Source organism: Perca fluviatilis, chromosome 11 (assembly GCF_010015445.1).
Source record: "Perca fluviatilis chromosome 11, GENO_Pfluv_1.0, whole genome shotgun sequence".
Taxonomy (NCBI): Eukaryota; Metazoa; Chordata; class Actinopteri; order Perciformes; family Percidae; genus Perca; species Perca fluviatilis.
In genome coordinates this window covers 28,272,369-28,295,599 of record NC_053122.1, presented here as the reverse complement: position 1 = coordinate 28,295,599, position 23,231 = coordinate 28,272,369, and the positions used below count along the sequence as shown (strand labels likewise).

General features: G+C 41.1%; 1 protein-coding gene across 1 annotated transcript in view; it reads right to left on the bottom strand.

Annotated features, from left to right (window-relative positions):
• clstn2a (calsyntenin 2a) overlaps nt 1-21,933 on the bottom strand; it is a 199,879-nt gene extending 177,946 nt beyond the window's left edge. Inside the window, exon 1 of the mRNA XM_039815057.1 lies at nt 21,727-21,933. Coding sequence (XP_039670991.1) covers nt 21,727-21,799 — 73 coding nt within the window. The 5' untranslated portion in view covers nt 21,800-21,933. The remainder of the gene's footprint in view (nt 1-21,726) is intronic.
• Nucleotides 21,934-23,231: the final 1,298 nt, after the last annotated feature.

Genomic DNA, 23,231 nt, shown 5'->3' with positions numbered 1-23,231 from the left:
TGTAGTAGTGTTCACTGATGCTTCACATTATTCTACACTTTAACTCCCTTCAATTCCTCTTGATTATTCAAAATAAATGTCACCTCAAAGGGCCATTGAGGGACCAGGCATTAAAAGCTTGAAAAGTAAAAGAAAAGTCACATTAGTAAAGATTTACCTTCCAGACTAATAAGATGTGCAGCCAACTGTTTAGTATCAGATGGCCTTGCAGGAGTGAATGAGAGTTTGAAAGAGATAATTGAGTGTATGGGGGAACATAAGGAGAGAATGTTTTTACTTACAAGGTACATATTACTACCAGTTTGGAAGTATAGAAAGTACATTTACTTGATGTAGTCTGATGCTCAGTTTGAGTATCTTTTCTTTCTTGTATTTTCTAATAATTGGACAAAGTAGAATAGCACGGCCTCTCATGGCCAGAAGGCGATGTCAGTGGTGGACAAACTGAATCATTTGTGACTCCATTTATTTTTGTTGCCAAGCAGTTAAGGTTAAAATACACAGACACTTTGTGCATTACCCAGTTCATAACATGTGAAGAGAGAGAGAGAGGCATAAAAGAACAATATTTAAGATATTATGAGCTATTTATCTAAAAGCTGTCATCCCCTTCACCTGTGCATTAGAGGCAACAGGCTCCATTAATGTCTCTTGTTGACCAGATACTCTGCTATTGTTCAGTGAAATGACTGTGATCTAGGTAATCACAGCAGTTTCCTTTTAATGCTCAACAACATCTCCCATGTCCAAATGGCCTATTAACAATTTGAAATAAAATTATGCCATTATCCTCCCCCCCCCCAAACTGTGTTTATGGAAATAATAGCACAGGTTTTATACATTTTTTAATTAAGCATCTGCTCAAATTAGGACTTGAAAGATATTTTAGATTTTGCCACAGCAGCACTGTGAGATGATGAGAAATGCAGCTTGGTGTTTGAAGTCTAAACAGGGGTGAAGGGCAATGAATAACTAAACAGTTTTTAGACACTTTTACATGCGCTTCATCTATTAAAAACTCTGATAAGCTTAGACATTTTCATGGTCATAGCTTCCAAATACTCTAAAACTGGTAAACTGGAACTGTGGAGGGGTCCCAAAAATATATAAACACTATCCGTTAGCCCTGGCCTAATTGCAGGGTCCAACACATCAAATTCATGAATGCTATTTTATGACATTTTATAAAAATACTTATTTTATTATTTTCGGACACGCTGTTGGATGCTGTCCTCCTCTCCTGCTTCAATGCCTAACAAATATCTCTCTTTCTCTCCCTGACCCTGTCTTTCACTGGTTGAAAATATTGTAAACAAATTAATAACATAACTAATTCCACTGGTCGGACTGTTGAGCTCCGTTTCAGAGTGATAGCTCCGGTTCAGGCTGGTCCTCATCCTCAACACGGGCCTTTTTCAGTCGCGGAAAATACTTTTCAATACTCCTCTGGATTGTAGCAGCAAACATTCAGTGTAAGAGTAAAAAATGACATAACATTATTTATAATAAGTTTATTTGATTCACAGCTGCTACATATAGTGTTTTGACCTCGACAACCAAAGTGCATTTTCACCGCAAACTTGTGACTAGTTAACTTTCTAAAGCAGGCGCAATCGCTTGTTTGCTAAGAGTCGAGTCGGTGATTGTGAATGTGTGATTGTGTAAAGGTGTTGACGAGATAGATACCAACCTTTCGTGAACTTGTGAAGTTCGCCAGCCGTCTTCTCTCCTTTATAGAGAAAGACGCTGAGTGCACGGTGGGCTCGATGGGGTTTTAAGCCTCCAACGTCGCCTTACAGGCAGCTTACCCTCACCTTAACTATAACCATTGCCACGCTGCCTGGAAGACCGATTTGGGGGCTAAAAACACCAAACACCGCACAGTGGGAGGAGCTGTGTGTCTGTGTGAGCGAGACACAAGTGACAGAGAGACTGAGGAGAGCAGGGAAAGGAAATGCAGAAGAACGTGTTTTAAATAGCATTTAAAAATAAAAAATTATATCGAAATGCAATGTGCGGCGGCCGGTGTTGATAGTAAGTCTATCTGTGGGAATCACTGGCATAAGTGTTGTCTTTTCCTGGTTTTAAAGGCTGCATTACAGTAATGTTATGTCATTTTCTGAACATACCAGACTGTGGTAACTGTTCTATTATTTGCCCTTACCCACTTAGTCATTATCTCCACATTACTGTTGATTATTTATCAAAAATCTCATTGTGTAAATATTTTGTGAAAGCACCAATAGTCATCACTACAATATCGTTGCGTTATCGAGGTATTTGGTCAAAAATACCGTGATATTTGATTTTCTCCATATCGCCCAGCCCTAACTGTGGGACACTACAGCCCGCTTTTCATACATGGGCTAGCTTGCCTTGGTTTGACTCTGTGCGCCAACCCAACACGGTGGGGATTTGCATCTCCATTACAACAGGCTTACCTGCTTGAAGATGTGTCTAACTGTAACACGCATGTCTTGACTCATTGGCGTTTAAAATTTGTCTCCATACTTGTCTTATTAGATCTTAGTGCTGCATTCGACACTATTGACCATACCATCCTGTTACAGAGACTGGAACATTTAGTTGGCATTAAAGATGCAGTAGGTAAGTCTTATAAAACTAACTTTCTGTCATATTTGCTGAAACTGACCCTATGTTCCAGTAGAACTACTTGAATTATGTAAAAAAAAAAAAAAAAAGACAGCTCCCTGGCACCTCCTACAGCCTGTAGTGCCATTGGCAAAATTCCACCGCTCCCGGTCGCTTTTCTCCAATCAGGGCCACAGGGGTGGTCTATCTGCCTGTCAATCACTGCTCAGGCACAGCACGCCTCCCCTTCCCTCCCTCCCACACGAGCTGCAGAAAGGTTTTCCAAAACTCCGTGAATAATGGAGCGGCTTTTCAGAGGTGGCGTGGCTGCAGGATTTTAAAGATCTGAAGAACGATGCAGATGTGGCCACATTTCTTCTCAACAGGTAACATAATTACCATGAATGATTTATCTTTCACTTGGTTATTAGTAGTCAAAAGTTAACAAAGCTACGTTGGTGAGGATGATAGTAACGTTAGCACAGTGGTCGGTCTGATATGATGCTGAAATGGCTAACGCTAGCCTGCTAGTTAGCATCGTTTTACTGTTGGTGAGTAAAGTTAACGTTGTGTTGGTGTTTAGTTATTGAACATGTTGTCTGACATGCCGGCAGTTCTGTCAAACTCCGTTGTGTGGGAGGGGCTTAGGAGACGGTTTGGGCTGCAGCAGAAAGGGGGGAGGGACTGAGAAGTTGTCGATGTTCAAATTTGTTGGCAAAGTCCTGGCTCTTCACAATCTTACCTACTGCAGCTTTAATGGAATCGCACTAAGCTGGTTTAAGTCCTATTTCTCTGATCGATCTCAATTTGTTAATGTTAACGATAAATCCTCCAAGTACGCTAAAGTTAGCCATGGCGTTCCACAATAGGGCTGTAGCGATACACTAATGTCACGATACAATACACGATATTCAGCTCACGATAGATAGATAGATAGATAGATAGATAGATAGATAGATAGATAGATAGATAGATAGATAGATAGATAGATAGATAGATCACGATATTCGTCCAACGATACGATTCGATATAATTCGATACACTTGCATTATTTTCTGAAAGATTTAAAGGGGACAGAGTGATTTTGGTGACATCTTGTGAGTGTTCCATTTACTTGGATTTAATTAATTGAAACTTTATTAACTGAAAACTAAAAACATCAATTACACAATATATATCTCTGACAGGAGTCTACAGCTTGCAAATGCTGGACAAAATGAATCAAAGATGTGTTGAGGAAATTAGTTACATTTATTGAAACAGTGAAAACTGTAGCTTACAAGCCTTTGAAAAGTAAATAAAGTGCAGTATTGCAATTAACAATGGAGAGTTAAAAAGTGCAGCAAGTGGCGTGTGTGTGTGTGTGTGTGTGTGTCTCAATGTGGAATTTTTGCACATTTTACTGGATTGCTTTGAAATAATAAAACAACAAATCACATGAGCCGATACTAATGTAAAGTATGATAGAGTTGCACCGTGGCAGCACGGCTCTATCGAGCTAACTTCATCAGTCCATGTAGTAGTTTATTGTATAATTCTGTCATCATCTCACACGTGAATGTCTCGCTGAGTTAGCTTGTCCCCTGTGAAAACATCCCTGAACAGCTGGCTGCGTTCTGCGTGACCTTTGACCTCCAGATGCAAGCCTAGCTGTGAAGAATTAGCCTGAAGGGGCGTAATAACTGTGTTTTATCTGGGGCTAAAGCTCACATCTACTGGGTCAGTCTTAAACCAATGAAAACCTTTCTATTTCTCAGAGGAAACAAACAAGAAAAAAACGGTGCATTCCAAACGTCATTGATCAATTGGAAGAAAATAAATCAATCCAGATTTTGACAATTGATGACTTGTGTTTTATGGTAACTTCTGGGTTATTTCGAGCACCTTGAACGCACCATCAGATTCAGCCTTAATGAGGTTGTTGGGTCGCGGACTTTTGGGGCAGTTTCAGACTCCAGAGTGTGCCGGAAGTACACACCTAGCTCCGCCGAGTGTCCACTGAGCTGAGCAGCGGCAGTCCGGCTTGTCAGACACCGTGGAGAGGACGTAGAGGACCGGCAGCAACATGGACACGTACAGGACCACCGCCGATACCGAGACCCGGACCCGACGTCCAGCATGGTTTGTTTTGGGTCACATGGCCACAGCTTCTTGGGGTCCTCCGTTTACCTTGTCCGGGTGGTGACATTTTAGGTTAGATTGGTGGTATTTCCAGAGTATTTCACGTTTGTTTCACACAGCTTGCAAACCGCGATGCTTTTGTCTAAGTCGTTGCTTTCCTTCTTCTTTTTAAACCCAAAGTGCTCCCACACATCTGCTTTTAAGCATGAAGGGGCTGGATTTATATTCGCCGCCATTTTCTTGAATCTCCTCGCTCTGACTCCGTAAACCGGAAGAGATAGACGTCTGTGTAAAGTTAGTACGGGTAACTTGCTCTACAGTGACACTAGCGGCTGGCTGACCAAATCGCTCTTCCTGCAACGCGAACGGGGGTAAACACGGGGGATTTGAATGGGACTTACGTATCGATACTCGGCTTAAAAATCAATACTTTCTTGGGAAAAAAAATATTGATTTATATCGCAGAATCGATAAAATTGCCTTATTCCACAAGGCTCAGTGCTTGGACCAATTTTATTCTCCTTATATATGCTTCCTCTAGGCAATATTATTAGGAAACACTCAATTAACTTTCACTGTTATGCAGATGACACCCAATTATACCGGTCAATCAAGCCAGACGAAACCAGTCAGTTAGCTAAACTTCAAGCATGCATTAAAGATATAAAATCCTGGATGACCTACAATTTTCTGATGCTAAACTCAAAGAAAACCGAAGTTATTGTGCTGGGCCCAATACACCTCCGAACTTCACTATCTAAAGATATAGCTACCCTGGATGGCATTGCACTAGCCTCCAGCACCGGTCAGAAATCTAGGAGTTATTTTTGGATCAGGTTATATCCTTTAATGCCCACCTAAAACAAACCTCAAGAACAGCCTTTTTTCATTTTCCTAACATTGCCAAAATTAGGAGCATCCTGTTGCAAAACGATGCGGAAAAACTAGTCCATGCATTGGTTACTTCCAGGCTGGAGTACTGTAACTCCTTATTATCAGGTTGCTCAAATAAGTCCCTTAAGACTCTCCAGCTGATCCAGAATGCTGCAGCGCGTGTTCTGACAAGAACTAAGAAAAGACTATGACATGAACTACTACAACTACCATTGTAGTCACTGCTCCATTATGATTTGATACTATAAATAAAATTGAATTGAATTAAAAGCAGCAGATTGATCCATGGCTGTGACTAGTGGTCGAAGGTGCGGTTGTAAAACGGTGGAAAAACATTTAATTTCCTATAAATTCTTTACACTAACCCCCCCCCCTTCCCCCCTCCCCATCCCCATCATTTAAACGGCCCAGCGCGTTTAAAGTGGTAGTGGAAACGCATTCAGCATGCATCAGCACAACATGTTTTGAATTGGCAGGGCCCAAAGTGCCAATGGAAAAACACCACATGAAATGTCCCATTTACAAGAACTGGGAGACACAAAAACACTGTAGGAAACGCTCTCCGTGGGAACTAAGATGCTATAAATAACATCACAGACAACCTAGTTACAGAAATAAAATTAAACTTCATCACTTACACATAATGTATGGTTTTAATAGAGAGAGTATTAATTGTGGTTATGTGTAAAACAATTAAGAACTTAGTAAAAAAGGAAATTAAAGATTTATTTAAGCACAGAAAGCATAGGCAGACAACAAAGACATACACGCTTACATATCAGTACTTCTGCATAATATAGAGAAACATGCAGTACATATACATATAGCTAAATAGCTGTCCAAGAACACTATGTCAGGATAAAACCAATCTAAATGACGTTCTGCTCCGTTTGCCCCCGAGATTGTGCCGACAGTGCAACACTGCAGACAGGTAATCATATTCCAGAGGACCTAAGGGCACACAGCAGCACACTAACACGCCAACACTTTCCAGTAATATAGACTGTCAACTAAGTGATTATAGTAGATGATGGCTTTGACAGTACCTGCCCAGTTTAGGCACATGGTTTAATAGATATTGTCAACTTCCATTATGTGGTATTTGCATCTCCGTTATCTTTGGTGCTCAATGCTCATTAGTGTGATGTTTATGCACCGCATCCTCAGAAATAATTTATCAGTCAACAAAGAGTCCAGTACTGCAACATCTTTATAGGTACAGTAACTGGTCTTTAAGGGGCACTCCATTAAGTTCAGTTTACTCGTCACAGGGAGTACAACTCAGCTGTATAATGTCTTCTGTGGCTCTGAAGGGAGCTTTCCAATGTCTGGATGTCAGGGCTTTTTGTCAACAGATCCCATAAAAGCAGCAAAACCAATGATGCATTTCTTAATGCTTTGGCTGTGTGGCTCTCAGCTAAAAGCCCATTTGTCATTTCAGAAGACGTAAATCTTTAAAGATGGTTCACAAATATAGTTTATGTGTTTAAAAATGGCTAAGCAATTCCCTAAAACAACAGAGCACTTCAGTGTCTAACTGAGGGTGCCCAGGTAGCTCAGTTGGTAGAGCGGACGCCCATATATTTTATATAAAATCAAAGTGAAAATGAATACAATTTGAAATTAACTAAATCAATGTGTAAAATAAATGGACAACTGTATGTAGACAAACATAAGGGACAAGTGGTGCAGGGAATCCCTGCCCACATCACAGCTTGACAATTGGATGAATTAAAGCATAAACAAGTGGTGGAAGATGGACAGAACTGGACTTGTTTTTGAGGCAAGCAAGTCCGTAACCTATACAATATTCATGGAGTGACAGCAGTAAGAGAGAGTGACACTGGTTTTAGCTGCAGCGCCAGCAGACACACAACAGAGGCAATCATTAATCATTTAGACTTCCTAGCACCACACTGTGCATTGGAGACTTGGTGTACAGAAAGTACACATTACATTAAGTGTGCGTGCGTGTGTCCGTCTGTGTAATACAAAAAGCTGTAAGCATACACACAAAAAGTTACAAACACTAGGGACTTTTTTCCACACACAAACACACACACACACACACACGGTTTATGTATACAACTGCTGACATTTGGACAAACAAGCACAGTGACAGCTGTTTTAGAGGAAGTGAAAGGTGGTTGACTGGGATCAGTGAAGAGAGAAACATAAAAGAGATGTAAATGATCAAGGTTAGAAATGACAGAAAATGTCACAGAAGTCAGAGACACGACAAGGGTTAAGACAGAGAATCACAGAAAAAGGCTGAGATGGTGAGGGAAGGGGGTGATGAGCCAAACAGATGGAGACAGACACTGACATATGACATTTAAAAAGTCTTTTAATGAGTCACTGAAGCTTCATGTGACACGATAGACAGGAGTGGGGAGTAAAAATAAGCCTAAACACTGACAAAGGAAGCTAAAACACACCATCAATATGTAAATGTAAAAGCCAGAACATCATGTGGACCTGCAGAACAAATATCATCACACACACAAAAAACACACACACACACACACAAAAAAAAATACACACAAACACACACACACACACACACACACACACACACACACACACACACACACACACACACACACACACACACACACACACACACACACACACACACACACACACACACACGGAAACTGAAAAAGAGAAAGAAAAACAGATATCCAGAGGGCACAGAAGAGACAATGCAGGCTGATATGACCAACTCGATCCAGGCTGGCAAAGACCGATGCCCAGAAATAGCGGCAGCGCCTGCCTCTGGTGCGCCCAGCCCCGCCTGCTGTGACATTACCTGCCTACCACCACGTAATCATGATGAATCGCTCTGGGGCTTTCCGCCGACCACCGACCGCTCACACTGCCAAACAATGAGTGGCAATGGCAAACATCACCATACCACGCAGCCTCTCTCCCCTTATCGTCCCTCTTTTTCTGTCATGACCCTCATTTTTTTCCATTATCTCCGCCTTTCTCTAACATCTCGCTTCTCATCTGTCCTTGGCTTTCTGTTCCCTCTCCACAATGTGTTCCTTCCGCCCCTACTCTTCTCGCCTGGCCCGATTCTTTTTTCTCTCTTTTGGATTTTCTGATGCAGCTCTGTCCATCTTTTCTTTCAACTTCAACGGGGGCAGGCGGCAAAGAAGGAAAGCTGGAGGTTCAATTCATCAAAAGGACACTGGAGGTGACTTTTGTCTGGAATTATGTCAGTCTTTTGCAATGTGAACTGTATTCTTTCTGCTCTAGCAACATCTAGCAATAAGATACAACTCAACACTACTTCAGACATCAGTGGTTTGCCAGATAAACTGCAGTTCTAAGGCAGGAAAGACATTTGTATGAATGTTGCCAAAATTTCATTATGACATTCGTTTTCTACGTCATCTCTCAGAATAAGAAATGTGGGTGGTGAGGTCTCTACAGGGGTAAATATGATCTATTTGGAGTATTATACTCCCATAGTGTCGTAAGTAAGACTGGATGGCATTTTCTGAATTAAATACTAAGCCAAGCCACATTACTCTCAGAAGTTTGTTTCAATATACCACGGGGATCAGGGTGAAAACATTGCTTATCATAACTTTTTCCTAAAATCAATATATGACAACAGGGATGAATTACATATTCTGCAATAACAAAGAGGGTAGCATCACCACTTCAAACTTTTCCAAATCACACTATGGCTGCAAAAGTGTCATCATTTATCAAAGACAGTTGAAATAACGTGGAACTAAAAGAGGAAAAAGTCTTCTGAATATAATGATACTAGTCGGCAGAATGCCTCTAAGAGCTGGTAAAATTCGAGATGGTGAATTTATGTCACGACTTCCCGAGCAATTACCAGTGTTTCCCCTTCACTTTGCTCCTCTAGGCTTCTGTCTAAATAAAGAAATGATGCTTGAAAGGCAAACGGCATCTTAAGATGTCAACAGTGTAGCTCTTTAATATTGTATGACATCTCAGCCGGCTTTGTGAGTACCAATGTGAGCATCAGTCGTCCAACTGGGCAGAAAGAGGAAAGACCGACAAAAGGTCTGGGGGTTAACAGGAGGAGTTAGCTGGTCACCTTCTCCCTGATTTGTCTCATCCCCAAGCATCGGTCAGATGCTTTGTGGTGCTGCCATCTTGGAGCACTCCACTCACAGCTGATCCCTATTACTGGGGAGGACAGCAGCCTTATTACAGAGGCTGAGGAGGTGTGTGTGTGTGTGTGTGTGTGTGTGTGTGTGTGTGTGTGTGTGTGTGTGTGTGTGTGTGTGTGTGTGTGTGTGTGTGTGTGTGTGTGTGTTCTACATCCACGACGTTCCACTTCCGGGATTGCTCCGGTGCCACCGGAGATTCCGCCAGATGTCCCCCTTTTCGGCCGGATGTCCGTTACCTTCTGCTTTCTTTGTGTTGGAATTTTAAACTCCGGTGGATTTCTGAGGACTATGGTTAACTGCTCCTCAGATGTCTGCAGGGTAAATCCAGACAGCTAGCTAGACTATCTGTCCAATCTGAGTTCTCTTCTACAACTAAAAACAACTTTTGGACGTACACATGTTCCACCAAGACAAGTTCCTTCCTGAGGCTAGTTTGCAGAGGCACCGTGGCTCCGTCTAGCGCTTACCGCCGCCCATGACGATTGTGATTGGTTTAAAGAAATGCCAATAAACCAGAGCACGTTTTTCTCCCATCCCGGAATGCTGTGTGGACTAGCCACACCCTCCTCCGCAGCACTGTAGAGGAAGGTCTGGCAATGCGAGACTAGTGCAAAGGCTATGGGGGAAAGGGCAGCTGCTGGAGGGAAGGTATGAAGGAGATAGGCAGAGAAATAACACACACTAATGTCCAATAAAAGACAAACAGCCATCACATCCCTAAGTTCCAAGCCTGAAGCTGCCAGAGCTGCTTAAAAGAGCACTTTCCTTTCTGATGACAACTCAGAACCATTTTCTGGTCAATTACTTTAGATAAAGTATAATGGCTGAGCGGTCACACGGGTAGAGAGGAGAGAGGATTGATGATGTGTTTAAATGCTAATACATCCCAAACCAATACATCAGCAGTGTGATCAGCGCTCTTATTCACTTCCGTAAACTTTCATTCTGGTTATTTATGTCATTTGTGACTCTGTACTCCTCCTCCCTGCCAAAATGACTGCCTCTGGGGCTCTGGCTTTCCTTTACAAAAACACTTGGGTTTTCTCACACTAAAAATCGTTCTCCTGTGACACGTAATGAAGCGTACTCATAGGTTCAAAACACCACTAACCCAAGCTTTAATGGTGACTGTTGACTGATATTCGACACAATGTAACAGGCTCATAAATGACCAGTTATCGATGCAATGTGCTCCAGCTCGACCCATCGCTTTATAAATGTACAACATATTTCAGTAACAGTCGATGTTGCCAGTGGATCACATAAATGGAAAAATGAAAGCTGTAAAGTTTTTATTGCCTGTAGAGTTGGATTTACTCATCCAATAATCTGCAAGAAAAAACAAAAAAAGCACATTTTCAGCTACAGTGTTCTAGTGAAAAGTAAATTATTTATTCTCGAGGATATTAGGAGTACGCTGCCAGAGCAAGGAGGCGGACTGTTTCACGTATTCCCTTGTTTTCAACAATCAAAAGTAATTTTTGCACACCAATCCGTTGTGCCAGTATGGTGGCACTGTCTTTTCAACTCCCTACAATACAGTTATTGTCTGCTTGTGAAGAAAATTGACAATAATTACAGAGGAAAAGTGCCGCAGAGATATGGGGGTGAGCAATCCGCTCACAAAGCCTTGGCATTTTAATAGAAGTCTAATAGTTCAGTCGTGGGTTATTTGTGACAGGTAGAGTGAAGAGGACGTTCTTGCTTCTTCTTGCAAGGAATTTTGTTTGGAGGACCGTCACGACTGCCTGCGTCTCAGACAGAACACAGCGGTTTACTTTTAGGTTTGACAAAACTATACACAAATTTATTCTGGTGGCCATTTACCTTAACTACTACAAAACACCCTCGACAGAAACCAAAAGCCCAAAAAACTAAAGCAGAAATGTTCCGAAAAAATAAATATATAGCGAGGCATTAGGGGAGTGTGTGCCTACATACTCTACAATCATCAAACACAGCACACCAACACCTCATATAGGCACCAACAAGTTAAGTCCTCAGAAAGAATCACCTTTGAGCCACGTGAAGCAACATTACAAAACATGACAGGGGGAGGACAAAGTATCTTTTCATGAACAAACTTTCAAATAAACCAATTACAACACACACACGCACACACACACACACACACACACACACACACACACACACACACACACACCTACCTTATCCCTAATACTCTTTAACCACTGTTGGTCAGGACCACAGAGCACCATTAGGTTTCTACTTTGCTAAGCACAGGCTTATTAAAGATAATATAATATAGTAATATGCTGAAAAAAAGAGAGAAAAGAGGATACAGGTGGATCTTTAAGACTTCATGGCAATTCATCAAATAGTTGTTGAGATGTTTACATTTATTTTTTAATTTAAAAAAAATGAAATTATCATGCCAAAATGAGAGATATTCACAGCCAATGCCACACACACACACACTATTCACAGCCAATGCCACACACACACACACACACACACACACACACACACACACACACACACACACACACACACACACACACACACACACACACACACACACACACACACACACACACACACACACACACACACACACTTCCTAAAAGGTACTCTAAGCAATGTCACACATTTGTTAGGCTACAACATTTTTTGTCACATACAGCAAACCTCTCTTCACTATCTGCTAGCTGCCGGTCCCCTGAACGCCCTGTAAAAAAAATAAAAAATAAAACGCGGTCTCTGTAGACAGCCCAGGGTCCACTAACTCCAACAAAAACAAAAGTGGCCAACCTGGATCACAAAAACATAAACCGTGTTCCAGCGTTCAGCCAATAACCGACAAGAAGGATTTGGGGGGTCTATTTGGAGTCCATTACTTCATAGCTGAAGTAATGGACTCCTTTGACTTGAGCAGTGAAAATACCTGGGGAGGATCAACAGAGAGAGTTACATCTGTTGTGCGTCAACAAGAATAACGTCACCCAACATCGCTTAGAGCACCTTTAAGTCTTTCCTTGACACCTTGTAGGAGGAAATATGACATTAGAAAATGCCATTGTCATAGGCGAGTGCAAGTATGTATCTGTACATTCAAACGCACAAAGGCCCAGTCGAGCTCTCACTGATAAAAGGGAGGTTTGTTTCATTTTCTTTGTGCGATGACGAACATCAATCGATTAACAATAATGAGCTTGAAAAACCTGGGTAAGCACCATTACCAGAGTGTGCAAAAACAATGCTGAAATTGCATAAAGATTAATAGGATTTTTTGCTGACAGGGAACAGAGTTGTAATAGCGAAAGCTGTGGACCATGAATAAAATAAACAGAAAATATCATTACACCAGTGTAAGTAAAAATTAAAACTCATCTGTTGTGACATGGACTTGATGGGAAATGCTGCTATGCTGACACAAGAGTAGCGGGTGATAAAGTACTGCTCATTCCTTCAGGGACAAACAGAGAAAAGAGAGAGGTAGAGAGAGAGAAGGAGAGACAAAGAGAGGCAGAAAGCGGCGAGGTTGTGTATATGTGCTCAGCAGTCGGGTTGAAAGGTCGGATGAGTATATAGGAAAAGCGCGCAGAGCAGGGGGACCAAATGACTCCAGAGGGCAACAACAGACTTCACATCAAACTGCAAATGGAAAGAACCCAAGAAAAAGCTGGGCAGTAAATTACAAATCGCAAGCTGAGGCTCTGTTCCGACACATTCAAATTTATACATCAGGGAAACGTGCTGCAGGTGACTCACAATCCCACCATTTGTTTCACAGTAATGCAGTGGAAATGGCTTCATAAACCATCAGCTCATTGTTCATGTGGACACACAAAATTATACTTTGAAATTATATTCTTATTACCATAGCCATAGTCACAGCCTGTACATACCTGTAGTAATAGACACTCATATAGACACATATCTATACATTTATATATCATTTCATACCTTGCACTCAGTATATACTGTAGCATATATGTTATTTAATCAAAGCACTTCTGATGGACGCTAACTACATTTCGTTGCTGTGTACTCGTGTCATGTGCAATGACAAAGTTGAATCTAAATCTAAAAATAAAACTGTGTATAACACAAATGAGGTCATTAAGTCCATGGTTTTGATCTGCTTAGTACTATGTAGATAAATAATCATGATTTCAGCAGTCTAATATACACTCACTGGCCAATTCATTAGGTACACTTGTACAAATCGATTGTGATCCAAGACAACAGCTCGGCCGTAAATTCTGCCTTTACAAAAGATGATGTTCAGTTTGGATTGACGCTGTCAGAGTGATATTAATCAGACTACTGTACATGTTTTTTATTAGGGATGCGTGTGAGGAAAATATGTGATATGCGATACCGTTATCACGATTACTTGCGATAACTAAACCGATAAAGTGTGGGCCTACTCAGTTCTGCTGCTTTCAGTATTCTGCTAAGATACAACAAACTGCTTGTTGAATTTAAAACAAATGAAAAGGAAATCATTTTCAACATTCCTTTAATCGGACAAATTGAATTTAAAAAAGGCAACACCGAAAAATAATGAGATTTTCTTTTAACAAACAAAAATTCTCAGTGTCTTTCGCGATATGTCGCAGCCCTTCGTGATGGGTTTATTGCACCAGTTGATATAGCAATGACAATAAAAAAAAAAAATTTAAAAAAAATATATTGTGCAGCCCTATTTATTATTGTAGTAGAGGTTGTAGTTTGCAGTGGTGTTGAACTGGACTGCATTATATTGAGGTGTTTCTATATTTTGGCCACCCCATTAGCATACATGAGTGACAGAATATTAGGAACACCTTTCAATATAACGCACTCTAGTACATCACTGGCACCCACTACAACCTCAAGAAGAAGCATAAAAAATTATTGACATTGTCCACAACAAATGAACATGTATAAGCTTTTTAAAAGTAGAATTCATGGCAGAGCGGCTGTTTTGGATTACATCACATTATACAGGTGTATCTAATGAAGTGGCCGGTAGGTGTATGTAGTTTATAAATGAGGAGGACACTTGTAGTGCAGTGTTCCAACTATATTAATGTCTATTCAGAATTCTCTCTCAACAGCGGGAAGTAATAAACTCTAGAAAGTGCCTTTTTATTTAAAAAGGAAGAAGAAAGTGTGTTTTGTCCCTCTAAATGACCCAGCAATTTAGAAAGAACAGATAAATATAAATAAACCAGTTTCTCTTATTCCCACTGGGGAGTTTTAATAAGACAACAAACATCTTCACACAAAAATATTTCAAAAGATATACTGCCCATTTCTCATTATTCATTTCATAACTTAAAAACTTTTCGCACTCGAGTGTGGATTCATTAAGTATGTCAGACACAGGTTTTTGCACCTGACAAAATGTATTTGTTTGCTCTTCTATCAAGGAGATATTCAAATAAGGAAATTAGGAAAGAATAAAATACAATTTCTAGCCCGGTTGTTTTGACAGGAAGATATATACAAGTATATGTTCTGTTTTCAAACTAATGTGCTTTTAATTTGCCTGTAACACATTTTCAGTTATTTTCATGCAACATAACATCACATTATAAATGTCATCTAAGCTCAAGAGGCATGAAGCACCTAATTAGCAGGTATCTCAGGTAGGCATATTGGTACATGACAAGTTGCTAAGATGGATTTTGGAACAATCCATTAAACAACACAAAGAGACGATATACAAATGGGATTCACGCACAAACACAGATTTGGACGCAGCGATGTCACCTCAAAACTGTTAACTCATAACTACATCGCCTAAATGATTAATAAATGCAACAGTAGAAGAGACAGAAGAAGGGACGGAGAACAGATGAGGAAGAGAAGGGGGGAGAGAGAGAGAGAGAGAGAGAGAGAGAGAGAGAGAGAGAGAGAGAGAGAGAGAGAGATAAAGGGCGATGGCAGAGGTGAGGACATTCAATCCATAGAGAGGTGACGCTCAACACTGGCAGATTTACAAAGGAAGGAGAAGATGAAAATATGGAATTGATCTGAGAGGAGAAAGATATTTGCACTGACACACACAAATCTAAACCCCCCCCCCCCAATATCTAATGTGCTGCTGCCAGGAGGGGAGAGGAAAAGACAAAGTCAGTGACAGGTGGGATGGTAGAGAGAGAGTTATATAGGAAGAAACAGGAAGATAGAGAGAAACAGAGATAACACTTCTGAATGATGACTTGTGAAAATTAAAAACCTTTTTTCTTGATGACATGCTTTCATTTTCCCTCCCTGCTGCGCTTCCTTTCTTCCTGAGCAGCGATTGTAGCTTCAGGTGCATGATTATGTGTGTGCGCGCATGCGGACGTGATTGAAGGTGTGAGCAAAACTACAGAGCGAGCGCACACACACACACACACACACACACACACACACACACACACACACACACACACACACACACACACACACACACACACACACACACACACACACACACACACACACACACACACACACACACACACACACACACACACACACAGATATTTGTTTGTTGCGATTTGTTTTTCAGTCAATACTTTGTAGGCAAAGTATTCGAAAACTTAAAAGAAGTGCCTTTGGCATGACTTTCCACAGCACCTGTGATGTTACACTGTGTAGTTTCACTTTGTAGCCTACCTGTGGTTGTAAAAAATCTCCAAAATCAAATCTCATGATGGAAAATACATGGTTCTTTCATGATTGCTACTGGAGGAAATCAGAAGCAAAAAAAAAAAAATCTAAAATAAAGCCATTTCAAAAGCATATAGCGAGGCTTTGGACTGACTATACAAGAAACCCACACAGTACAACTTGAAAGGGAGATGAAGGGGATGACTCAATCAGAGGGTGTGTGTGTGTGTGTGTGTGTGTGTGTGTGTGTGTGTGTGTGTGTGTGTGTGTGTGTGTGTGTCTCTCTTATATTTGGCTGGAAATAAACACCCAACAATGTTAACACATTTGATTAGGTGTGCCAATACACAGGCTAATAAGTTTGTATTGGAATTATAATTAAAACAGTGCGCAGTGGTGCATGTCTTTATAACTTCAGGCTTTATCATGAGTCACAACAGACCACGGTCTATTGTTTAATAAAGGATTGCTAGGCCTGCGTACATAGAGACCATAGATACCACTTCAATGACACCAGCTCATGGGACACAGCAAAGGCACAGCCAGCGCCTCAGTTCAGTCTGTAAATTGCTGCTCAACATTGCTCTATTCGGCCAAACTCTGACCGAGGACAAGCAATTTCAAAAATTGGAAGTTTTACATGTTTATCTGAAGACTAACAATCTCACAAGAAAGATATTCCACAAAACCGCTATTAAAGTTCAGGGGCATTCAACCGCCTCTTTATTTGCTCTTGGATCTGCTCTTGCTGCCAACACCAAAGCTATTTTTCTGGTTTTACTGTCAGTGAGAGCGAAAAAGCTAACTTCAAAAACACAAGAATCATTGGGCCTCATTTGGGAAAAATGTTATTCGATTTAGCTTGAGAGAGAAAGAGATTTTTAAGAGAAGATGAAGATGACCCCCACCAATGTATATAGTACTAAAAGAAATCAACAGAGACCACTCATTTATCATCAGAATCTATTTGCCATAACTTGTTTCATGTTTCTTTGCACAAAACCAAAAGGCTAAGAATATTGAAAAATTAACCCTTTTTGTCATTGAATGAAATAGCACTACCTGGGTCCTGTTCTTCAAACACGGCTGAAGTAATTCATCAGGCTGCTCAGTCAAACTGAGTAAATATAGACAACACGCTGAACAACTGCTCAGTAACAACTGGAGACGACCTCACATATCCAGCAAAAAAAAAAAAAGTCAGTTGTCGCGTGTTCTTGATGAACTTAAGGTTAGGTAACGCGGTTTATTTACCGGTATGTCTGCCTTGGGCAGCACAAAAGTGACGTCATCGGTCGCCTATGTCGGCCTCAAATAACAAACGTGTCTAAAACAATCTTTATATGAATGACTGGCAGCGATTGCTAGACTAGAATAGACCAGGTCCAGCTTGGGCTGATCAGTTGTCACGGCCAAAATCATATTCATAATCGGTTTAACAGTTCTAATGCGTGTCCCTGCCTTAATCCATGTAACCAATCTTTTTTATATTGTGAAGTCAAGGTTTAGGAAAGTTGGTATCTAATTATTTATGTCCCATGCTCTGCATTTCTAACTCTCTTGATGTCTCATACATCGGTGTTCCTAAAGCATATACAGGAAAATGAATTAATAAATCAATCAAATTATAAATTAAAAGGTTAATGGTCCCACAGCATTAAAAATTCACTTTGAGTTTTTTTTAGCCCCAGTGGCTAGAAATGGTGATAGGTTTAAACCGAGCCCTGGGTATCTTGCTCTGCCTTTGAGAAAATGAAAGCTCAGATGAGCCGTTCTGGAAGGGTTACCTCCCCTTTCTCTGCTTTGCCCGCCAAGAGAATTTGGCCCACCCGCGAGAAAGAGAGAGACATCATGCCTTTCAAACGAGCAAAGTTGGTCAAGGCCACAACCCCACCCTCCACCTTGCCCCCCCTCTCCTCCACAATAGCATTTAAAGCTACAGACACAGAAATGGCACGTATAAGGAAAGGTCATTGTGGGACTGGCTCTAGTGGCTGGAATTCTGCACCAAGGCTGAATTTCGGGAAAGAGACTTCAGATACAGGCCTATATAAAAGCATCCACAAAGAAGCATAATGGTGAAATTATTAGAGAATCCACATGTTTCTCCTTTTTTTGCCTGTCTCTGCTCTTTCCTCTCCCATTACTGGTTCTCCTCTCTCTGTCGCTCTCCTCTGCAGCACCACCTCAGTCACTTACAGACAACCTGCCACCTGCCTGGCAAAAGGTGTGTGTGTGTGTGTGTGTGTGTGTGTGTGTGTGTGTGTGTGTGTGTGTGTGTGTGTGTGTGTGTGTGTGTGTGTGTGTGTTTTGTGTGTGTGTGTCTTTACAAGAAGAAGAAAAAAGAAGAAGTGTTGTTTTTTAGTTTTTAGTTTTAAAGTACAGGAGTGTCCGAGTGTGTGAATGTATCCGTGCACCAGTGAGACATCTGGGCAGTGTGTGTGAGGGTGTCTCTCAGAAATCAGCACTGCATGCAATGTTTATCCACCACACATTTAGCACTGCTGATCAGAAAGCCCCACCGGGGCCATTAGACCAGCTGGTGTGATACTGGTGTACACACAACCCCACACACAAACACCTCTCACGCACACCCACAACAAACACGCTCATCACCACACATACATCATCCTATGGCAGTGGCCCTTCCATTTCACTCCTCTCCTCCACCTTACGCCTCATCAGACATATTATAATTAGCCGTGCTGAGTAATTAACATCCAAATTAGGACATTCATTTGCATATCTGCCCTCATTTGCATATACTTCCAGCAGCACACAGACCCGACGTTCCTCCATGCCAGTACAAAGCACAAGGGAGACTCAGTCTTTCTCAACAGAATTGCCTGCCATCACACAACTCATGCACACACCTTTTTTTTTTTTTTTTTTTACATCTAGCAAACATTTTCTCTCATTTGAGAGGCATTAGAGAACAAAAACTGGGGATAGTTAAGGAGAGAGAATGTCTGAGGTGGAGGGAGGTTAAGAAAAGGTACAACAGGAGTAAAAGAAAGAGAAAATCTGGACAGGCTAGCAAAGGGAGAGAATACGAATGTGACCGAGGAGGGTGTCGGTAATAGAGGTACCTGGGATGGAGTGAGAATGTGACACGCTCCAGATGAGAAAAAGCAAAGTAAGACAGAAAGAAGACTGCCTCGCCATTTATACAACTCACTTAAGCCCATAAAACTTTGGAATTGAATCCAGGGAGGTGGACAGAGAAAGAGAAGCAGCTCTGGAAATCGGAATGAAGGTTGCTCAAGCTTGGAAAAAGAAGTGAGAAGGAGGATGACGAAACATCTCTCTCTCTCTCTCATTTGCCCTTTGAATGGCATCAGCTCAACAGAGCAAAGCAACAAACAGTGAGAGTCAAAGCAAGCGAGAGCAAGAGAGAGAGAGAAATAGGGAGAAAAACACAAGTGAGAAACCAGAGGAAAGAAAGAACAGAAAGGGCATGAATAACAGTAGAGGAATAGAGCGACAGGACGGACAGAGCAGCTCCCGACAGACATTGTTTCACCAGTCAGTGCACAGAAGAGGAAAACCTGAGTTATGCTTTTGCGTTCCACATCGCTTTCACGATTTATGTTACACCAAGGATAATGTAGCTAGACGGCTCTGTTGAAAAGACACCCATAAATCTGACCTTGTTTTCAATTATTTTTTTTCCTCCCTTTCTCATTCCCTCAGTCCATGTTCTCTGGCATTCATCTGGTCTATTTCCTGACTTCTTATGTAAAGGTATTCAGCAGCAAGCCTTTGTCTCATGTATATACTGTATTCTGCTGCGCTGGTAAAACACACACACACACACACACACACACACACACACACACACACACACACACACACACACACTTTAATCTATTCCTTTTCTAATGTTCTTAACAATACAAAGGCTTATCAAATCTTAGGAAATTCAAATGATTTCTTTACCGAGTCAAATCCAATTCAGCCAATTCAGCCATTTTCATAAAATGTTTGGTAACATGCTATTCGGCCTATTAACTGTGTATGTCAACCAAGGTGGAGTGAGTGAACACTCAATTCACCTTTGAAAATTGAATGAGTCACTGAAGTCTCTACAGAAAACGGGATCTTTTTTTTTAACTTAATCTAAACCTAGTTAGCCTTCCCTCTGGCTCACAGCCATATGGAGGTCTTTCATAAACAGGGGGGGGGGGGTGATAGTTTGGTTGAGCGCAGACAGCCAGTCAGCGCAGCGCTCTCACTCCAGAGACCCAATTAACACCAGTGTAAACCTCCGCTGCCCTTGTAGACAACACCAGTCGACGCCGTGTGTGTGTATGAGAGAGAGAGAGAGAGAGAGAGAGAGAGAGAGAGAGAGAGAGAGAAAGAAATATGAGGAGTATCAAAGCGTGAGGATGTGACCGAATACAACGCCCTGACTGCTCGATCTGCCCTCCCGGAGAACTAATCGATTATCATATTTAGAAATCATCCTCGGATCACTGGCAAACCAGCCAATCATGACCGCCAACATAACCGCAGATATTTTGGTGCCTTCTAGACATTAATGATATGCGAAGAAGAGTTATCCAGCAACCTTAGGGTGACAAAAATACTTAAGAGCTCAAATGTGAAATCCTATAGTAGGCTAGGCTATGTTAGGCAAGGGAAACTGTGGTAAGTTAGCCTATGTCTATCAGCAGAGCTAAAACAATTAGTCAAAATGTGATGAATGATGAATTAGCCTAATAGTTTAAGTCAAGCTAAAATATCAACCATGCCCTAGTTAAAGTTTCTCGTTTAAGAGTATTTGCGGTTTTTTGTTGACTTATGTAATGTTTAAATTTAGGACCAAACAAGGCGTTACCTTGGGTTTTAGGAAATTGTACTGGGTGATTTTAACTATTTTCTCTCAGTCTATATTTATAAAACGATTAATCATTTAAAAAAATATTTATTTGCTGCAGAACTAACTGCCAATATATCTGGCATTTGCCAATCTTTCTTCCTTCATCTCCCCTGCTGCCAACATATCACAGACTAGGATACGTAACGATACAACAAAGCTGCAACTTCCCACACCAAAAAACTGAACACCTGTCCCGATAATTGCCCCGACCGCCATTACGTGAAAGGTAACTAGCTAGTGAATAATTCTCAAGAAAGAAAAAAATAAGGCTGCTGGTCTATTCGGCAGAACTTAACTAGAGACAGGCTAAAACAAATATCTAAACGGCGACGAAGTTGTTGGACGGGCGGTTGGTGCTCTCTACTTGCTAACTTGTGCAACTCACACGCGAAAAAGCAGTCAAACATTTCGAAGCCAATTATTATTTATTTTTTTCTTTCATCTTTTTCTTTTTCATATTCCTACCTTTTCCGCCGAGAGCGCAGGAGTGGACCCAAATGAGGCAAAACAGCAAAAAAGGGACCCCGAGTATCTGCATGGCTGTCGAGCAGTGTGGCTGACGTCTCCCCGTCCTCTCCTAAACAGAAATCCTGGATCACCTCCCAAGCGCGAGGATGTTTTCAACTGGTCGGTAGCGCCAGTGATAGCTGAAATGTAGAGAGACCTTCACTTGCTACTGTGAGCAAAGAGAGAGAGACAAATACTGACGCTGACTAGCGTCAATAAAACAAAGTTTCCGGTTTTTCGTTTTCAAAATAAAACACAATCGACTGTTAATGTTGAATAATGTCAAATAAGGGTATCAAAACAAGGCTGCATTTACACAGGGGAAAACGAAATTATTTTCTAAAATGTATTTGTTTACACTTTAATGATTACGGGTGCACCGAAAAAGGTGTTCCCCAAGCATGACAAATTGTACACATTTATTTTGAAGAATAAAAGCATCCTTTTCGGGCAAAGGCTGGCTTTATTTGGCAAACTTGACATAGCTGTTATGAGAGAGAATAAGCAAGTGATAGAGATGAGGGAATATAGGGAGGGGATTTTTCTGAGGTGTGTGTGTGTGTGTGTGTGTGTGTGTGTGTGTGTGTGTGTGTGTGTGTGTGTGTGTGTGTGTGTGTGTGTGTGTGTTGGTAGTTTGGTGTAAAGAGGGGAAGTGAATGATTCTGACACCCCAGGAAAGGGCTGCTGTAACCGAGAATTTGCTGTGAGTGATTGCATTTCTCAACAGGAATATATAGCTACAGTTATTCAATCAATTCAATAAACCCCAAGCTATGGCAAGGCAGGAAACCAGAAGCTTACCACAATCCCAGAAAATTAAGCAAGAGCTGATTTATTATGAGAGCTAGAGGATCACAAGCCTATCTCTTTGATTCCGTTTTTCAACACATGAAACAGCTTCTAAATCTGTGTTTTCCGATCCTGAAGGCTTGGGACCCCTTCAAATAAAAGCAATCTGCTACTACTACTGTCGGAAGAGGTAAAATTACCAAGTAATTCACAAGAAAAAAAAGTTTTGAGGGAAGTCTGGATAACTAATCTGACTACCTAACTAACTATCTGTTCTTAATAATCTTCAAACGTTTGCTTGACATTTGCTCATTATCATAATAATCAAAGATAAGAGCTAGTATTTGATCTGAGATCAGGTGTTGCTGATGTCCACCTGCTAGCCATTAAGGAATTCAGATTAGTCAGCAACCCATGTGCATCCTTCAGTCAGTTTATTAGCACATTAATTGCCTGTGTAAATCAGACTACATTTGTGGAATGTAAAAAAACAACAACAACACTTTAATTAAGAAGTAACATGAACTGTGTTTTTTTTCATTTTCTTACAGCGATAGTCCTTTCATAATCAAATTAAGCAGCTGCCACAGTATGGTGTTTTTTTCCAGCTGTATCCTCCTAACAAGAGCCCGAACAGCGCAGCTATACTCCCACTCACAGATTTGAGTCTTTCA